This window comes from Mizuhopecten yessoensis, unplaced genomic scaffold, assembly GCF_002113885.1.
Source record: "Mizuhopecten yessoensis strain PY_sf001 unplaced genomic scaffold, ASM211388v2 scaffold7953, whole genome shotgun sequence".
NCBI classification, from domain to species: domain Eukaryota; kingdom Metazoa; phylum Mollusca; class Bivalvia; order Pectinida; family Pectinidae; genus Mizuhopecten; species Mizuhopecten yessoensis.
Window position 1 is genome coordinate 119,229 of NW_018407305.1, and position 7,174 is coordinate 126,402.

Here is a 7,174-nt window from a genome sequence, read left to right on the forward strand (position 1 = left end):
TCATCTCCAATGCATGATGTCATCGGGTTTCAGGTAAAACCCAATATAAATCGTATTGTATATTTTCGTTCCGTTTGTTTCACTGTGATCCGTAAAATTTGTTACCTGTGCATCAACACACCTGTGCAACACCTCGACGCAATATAAATTAAGCTACCAATAAAAAGGCATCATCACATTAGTCAAAATATTAAAATCAGCATGAATTATCAAAATAAAAACAAACATGTGTTGTCATATCTTTCACAAATCGATCAAACCGGGATAGGTGTTTCACCTGGCTAACTGTGGTCACGTGACATAACTTCCACTCTGATTAACGGCGGGTGACTGTACTTCTAAGGTAGTTGTTACGCATTTCGACTTGAGGGACGACTTGCTCTACAGACATTTTACGTCGATAAACACATATTATAGACCGACATGTATCAGACTGCAGTGTGTCTCCTTGTGGGACTGTTAGCTATATCAGGTAAGTTGGGACTGTTAACTATATCAGGTAACCAGTCAGTAATATCGGTAAGCATATTTGAAATAGCTTTCCTTTGATGCAATGACTTCCGGTGTTTTTGTTTATGTTAGAATATAGGATATGTATACATGTACTTTTTAACTTGAAACTGCGAATTAACATTTAGGTATAAACACTGTCCCAGGTAAATACATTTTAGATATTGCAAGGCTATAGAATGCTATATAATAATGTGTTTATAGTGTGGTTTAGAAGGGGGGGGGGGTATAATTTTATAGGACTATATGGCCTATATACAGTGTTTTCAGGTGAACCTTGATATTTAGCAATTTGAATTTTCAGATGTCCCCAATGAGGTTTGGATGGTCAAAACATGTCAATTAAATTATAGCATCCTTTCAAACTCATGAAGATCTACCACAGGGCATGGTTCAATTTATAAACCCATCGTGTCATGCCATTATTGGTAACTACGATGTATACAATGTAAAAAAACAAATAAATGTAAAAAAATCAATTTAGGCCTGAGGTCTCCTTGTTTACTATCTATCTATAGGTTATACTCCACAGAGACCAAAATGCCTTCGATGCGTTTACCATTATTATGTATGATAAACAAGGAGGCCTCATGATCAGATATAAATTGATAAATTGAACCGTGCCCCTGTGGATCTAAACTGACAACCATGTAAAAACTACAATGAATGTATGATAGTTCAGATACGTGCTGTGATACTGAAGTTCCATGGAGTAGGAAACCAGCAAAAGGACACAAACAAGGTTATACATACTCAAAAGAAAGTATATATATAGATTTAAAAATTAATGGTTTGCATGCTTATCTCACATCTTTCGACCTTCGTACACACACATGTGCTTGAGGTAAAATCATTCATAAGTTCATCAGTTACACATCGTTCACACAGTCAACATCACGTAACTTTGTGCGGTCCCACAATTGTTGTGATTTTCTCCAGGTACTGCAGTGCTATCTTTAATTTTATAGCCTTACCATGACATCATAGATGATGAGTGATACAGCAGAACATAACAAAATGTAACATTATCAGTAAACTTGTATAATCTAAGTTAAGGTCCTTTTAACCTACATGATAACTAAATATAACCAGGATGGCTAGTTTACTATCGGTAAATTAGTGTTATCAGATGCCAGCTTTATAATTCAATACCATATTATTTTCAGTGTTGAGTATTCTATTGTGAATCTTGAATTTTAGAAATAAAATGTTTTTGCTGTGATGTGCCAAACTTAAAGTTGATAGCAATATTGAATGTTTCAGTTAACGGTCAGTTACCTGAAATCGTTGGTGAGATTTTTCCTGAAGTGAAACCAGTAGGAAGTACGGGATATCTAAACTGCACCGTGGTGAACCAACAAGAAGGTCAGAAGGTAAGTCATGGATTACCTCCCCTTAAGGGCTATGTCATTCCATGTTTAACTCATTTACCCAAAACATTTCATCAGGGACTATTTCAACCTTTGAATTATTCAAGTGTGTCTTCAGGGGTGAATGAGTTTAAGTAGTAGTCTGCAGGTAAAATACTTTGAAAACAATATTTTGATTGCCATGTTCGTTCTTTAATGGTAGATATTGGAAGTTTTTCTTAGTCCTGACATAAACACTTTTTAACTAGTTGCAATGGGCAATATACTGCCATTTGTACCCTGATTTAACCCTTTCATCACTGTAGACCATAATGGACTTATCTAGATCAATGCATGGTAGAGTTTACTAAAGTTACATAGGGGTGAATGGGTTAAGAGGTCCTACTAGAGATGTAAAGCTGCTATATATGCATGAGGCCGGATTGGTCGAGTGGTTAACACTCCGGCTTTCCACGCAGAAGGTTACGGTTTCTATGTGTACTATTCAAGTGAGGTACGTGGCACTATAAATGATACCGTTGGAAGCACGGTCCTACTACAAACAGAACAGAATACATTTATTAGCAAGCATACACACTTAGGGAGTTATTAGCCAGGTGGCATAGGACTAGTTGTTATAATAACCGCCTGATAAGGCAGCTCCTGTGAAAAATTGTATTGTTTAATGCATATGATAATTGTATTGATTGTATAAATTGTATATCTATGTACTGTAAAGCGCTTTAAAGTGGCTTATTCTATCTAGATTGGGCGCTATATCAAATGTTGTATATCATCATTATTAATCAGAGTATTTCTTTGTTTACAGGTATGCTGGCAGAAGGGGAAGATGGATGATTCCAGTATCGCCACATTTGACATAAGTGAGGATGATCGTATCCTTGTTGCAAACAACATCGCCCAAGGGGAGCGGGAGGATTCAGGGGAGCCGAAATACGAGATCATAGTGTCGGTAAGATCATAGTGTCGGTAAGCTGTAGGTCATACTTGCAGTAAGGAGGTCGTAACCATGGGTGCAAAAAATACTTTAAAAATAGAACAGCAAAAAATCCAAAAATGCATTGTAAGGCCTGTTTTTTAAGGAATTTGTTATAATATACAATATTTATACATTGTAAAGTGCCCTATATAATTTGGAAAATTAATCTAAAGCGCTTAACAACATATGGATTATAGTATTAGTTATAATTGATCAACCATAAAGGATTACAATGATCACCATGCCTTTCACTATAAATAATTCATAAGTATGATAAAATATACATTTTAACTTGATGATACTCTTTACCTGTGTAGTTAAAGGTCAAGGTTGCTCTTACTATTAATAGAAATTTTCTGTCTGTGTCTTAGACTCCTAGGGGTCCACATAAGTTCTACAGTTTAAAGGTCAACAAAGTGTGCTAAAGTCGCTTCCAAAGACTCCAATCATAGTATCCTCGTCATTGATCATTATCAGGATTTAACATTAACTGGAATCAGTATGATTGTATTTTATAATATGATGAAAATTCTGTTTGTCTTCTATACACAGAAACTCGGACTTCGTACAAGATACACCCTAATCGTACGAGTACTGTCAGACGAGGATTCTGGGTTTTACACCTGCTTTATTCGCCAGCAGAATCAGAACTGGGAAACATGGCCGAGTAAACTTGGAGAACTCATGGTTCAAGGTAAGTGGTTGTATTTAAGAGTGATGCTTTAAATACATCTGCTATGAAAATTCCATTATAATTCGTCGAACTTTGAAGATTCAAATTTCTCTATGGGTCAAACTTTCGGCAAAATCTAAATTATTTTCCTGATATACAGAGTGTAATACTATACCCGTATTCCATGCATGAGGGGCCAGGTGGTTAAGGCATCTGACATTCTGCTACCACTAGCCCTCCACCACTGGGTCGCGGGTTTTAGACCTAATTTTGGGAGCCATCAGGTACTGGCCGTAGGTCTGTGGTTTTCTGATGAGAACTCAGGCTTTCCTCCACCACCAAATCCTGGCACGTCCTTAAATGACCATAGCTGTAAATAGGACGTAAAACACAGACAAACAAAACTAATTGTATTTTCTTGTATCAGTAGTGGCTCCTGTTATATCCAAAATCATGGAGAGTGTTTACGAGAGATTGTACATTACTAATTGTATTTTCTTGTGTCGGTAGTGGCTCCTGTTATGTCCAAAATCATGGAGAGTGTTTACGAGAGAGCGGTCGGCGGAAACATCACCCTGGCTTGTTTAACCTTTGGAAACCCGGCACCAAACATCACCTGGAAGAGAGAGGATGGTCACAGGCTCCCAAACGGCAACTTCCAGTCACGGGTTTGTTTACTTGGGATTTTTGTTTAGCTCAAAGATGTTTCATTACAGTAAAACAGGAATAATTCTTGCCGTGTAAGCTTGATTTTTGTTGCATTGAGCACATAAATTTCCACATGCAAATATATAGACATAAAGGAAATGACAAAAGGGTTTCTCAGTACTTCTCTAGGGGCCTGCTCGTTTATGTGCCGGTTTGGTCGTCTTTAAATGTATTTTTTTCGGGTTTAAATCCTCGCAGATCTGCAAATGTTTATGCAGACCTTGGAAGGTTTTGTCAAGGCTCGCCTGAAAGCAGCATTAGATTACTAGGTCCAACCATATTAAATACACAAACAACTATGGTCCAAACAGTTCAACCGTTTAAACGAAAACAGCCTAGTACTTTCACCTCTTCAGGTTCAGAATATATTCAGCTTAAGGTGATTTAAGGGTACAAACAATATAAACTATATTACTACCAATGTCAATCTAAATGCCGTGTAAGCTTGATTTTTGTTGAACTATATTACTACCAATGTCAATCTAAACTATATTACTACAAATGTCAATCTAAACTATATTACTACCACTGTCAATCTAAACTATATTACTGCCACTGTCAATCTAAACTATATTACTTCCAATGTCAATCTAAACTATATTACTACAAATGTCAATCTAAACTATATTACTACCACTGTCAATCTAAACTATATTCCTACCACTGTCAATCTAAACTATATTACTACCACTGTCAATCTAAACTATATTACTACCAATGTCAATCTAAACTATATTTCTACCACTGTCAATCTAAACTATATTACTACCAGTGTGAATCTAAACTATATAACTACCAATGTCAATCTTAACTATATAACTACCATTGTCAATCTAAGCTATATTACTACCACTGTCAATCTAAACCATATTACTACCACTGTCAATCTAAACTATATTACTACCGCTGTCAATCTAAACTATATTACTACCACTGTCAATCTAAACCATATTACTACCACTGTCAATCTAAACTATATTATTACCTCTGTCAATCTAAACTATATTACTACCGATGTCAATCTAAACTATATTACTACCACTGTCAATCTAAACTATATTATTACCTCTGTCAATCTAAACTATATTACTACCACTGTCAATCTAAACTATATTACTACCACTGTCAATCTAAACTATATTGCTACCAATGTCAATCTAAACAATATAACTACCACTGTCAATCTAAACTATATTATTACCACTGTCTAAACCATATTACTACCACTGTCAACTACCACTGTCAATCTAGATAATTTCAAAAGACATATTTCATAAAAATCACATTTTACCCATCCTCCACTATCCAGGGGTTACTATACGCTGATCCTTTGAGTAGGTAGACCGGACTGTATCGTATCTTTAGAACCCTTGACAGAATCATGGTTACTTGAAATTTGAATGTTTGAAAAAACTAACTGTTAGTGTTACCCTTCTTCCATCATACCTACCTATGTATTTTTTTTCAATTTTTGGTTCATCACATAACATGGTCAGAATTATCACAAACTGTTAATCTAAACAAGTTATGTGTATTAATTAAATGTATGTTGAAGTATTTCTTTAACGTAATTACATTTCAAGGTAGATGGCTTTATACAAGATTTAAAATCTTGTTGCCAGATTCTATTAATATTCCTATTAACCTGTGTACTTATTATATTTGATATATGCAATAAATATTGTTTAAACCAAAGAAAAAACCACAAACTCAGAACCTTTTAATAAATAAATTAAAGTTGATTGTTTTCACATTTGATGAGGCAAACGATGATCCATAACGCCCTAAGTCCTTTGAGTTTATCATGTGACTGATTTCGTATTATGTACATTATATAGGGTGCCAATCTAAGTTATCATGTGACTGATTCCGTATTATTACATTATCGGGTGCCAATCTAAGTTATCATGTGACTGATTCCATATTATGTACATTATATAGGGCGCCAATCTAAGTTATCATGTGACTGATTCTGTATTATGTACATTATATCACACGCCAATATAAGTTATCATGTGACTGATTCCGTATTATGTACATTATATAGGGTGCCAATCTAAGTTATCATGTGACTGATTCTGTATTATGTACACTATATAGGGTGCCAATCTAAGTTATCATGTGACTTATTCCGTATTATTACATTATCGGGTGCCAATCTAAGTTATCATGTGACTGATTCTGTATTATGTACACTATATAGGGTGCCAATCTAAGTTATCATGTGACTTATTCCGTATTATTACATTATCGGGTGCCAATCTAATTTATCATGTGACTGATTCCGTATTATGTACATTATATAGGGTGCCAATCTAAGTAACCATGTGACTGATTCCGTATTATGTACAATATATAGGGTGTCAATCTAAGTTATCATGTGATTGATTCCATATTATGTACATTATATAGGGCGCCAATCTAAGTTTGATCAACCTCAATAAGAAAGACCGTGGTAACTACATTTGCGTGGCTGACAATTCTGTCCGACCCCCAGCAAGATTCACAGTTGAAGTCAAAATCTTTTATTCTCCGAGCTGCCGTGCGGTACAGGATACGGTCGGGCAGGCTCAGAACAGACGATTCAATGCTAAGCTTGAGTGTATAGTGGAAGGTAAGTATCAGACATTTTATCCTAGAATGGTAACATGTGGTCGGTCTCCCCTCCAAAGACTGACCACGCTCAACGTTGCTGAATTTGAGAGGGTCCCCAGGTTATACCGCATGACTGGAAAAGCTAGCTTGCCATTAAGGCAGTATTTCCCCCTCATATACCTTAGTTGTTACAGAATCTGACTTAGCTTCATGGCAAAATATGTTTGTTAACATGGTTATGTAAGGAACTCTCCCTTTGTTAACATGGTTATGTAAGGAACTCTCCCTTTGTTAACATGGTTATGTAAGGAACTCTCCCTTTGTTAACATGGTTATGTA

General features: G+C 35.7%; 1 protein-coding gene across 2 annotated transcripts in view; it reads left to right on the plus strand.

The window, feature by feature from the left end:
• The first annotated feature begins 297 nt into the window (after window positions 1-297).
• LOC110454610 (lachesin-like) overlaps window positions 298-7,174 on the plus strand; it is a 20,284-nt gene continuing 13,407 nt past the window's right edge. For both annotated transcript variants that reach the window (XM_021504222.1, XM_021504221.1), the window contains exons 1-6: window positions 298-472; window positions 1,774-1,883; window positions 2,689-2,832; window positions 3,412-3,553; window positions 4,043-4,200; window positions 6,653-6,854. In XM_021504222.1, the coding sequence (XP_021359897.1) occupies window positions 424-472; window positions 1,774-1,883; window positions 2,689-2,832; window positions 3,412-3,553; window positions 4,043-4,200; window positions 6,653-6,854 (805 nt within the window). In that variant the 5' untranslated portion in view covers window positions 298-423. The remainder of the gene's footprint in view (window positions 473-1,773; window positions 1,884-2,688; window positions 2,833-3,411; window positions 3,554-4,042; window positions 4,201-6,652; window positions 6,855-7,174) is intronic.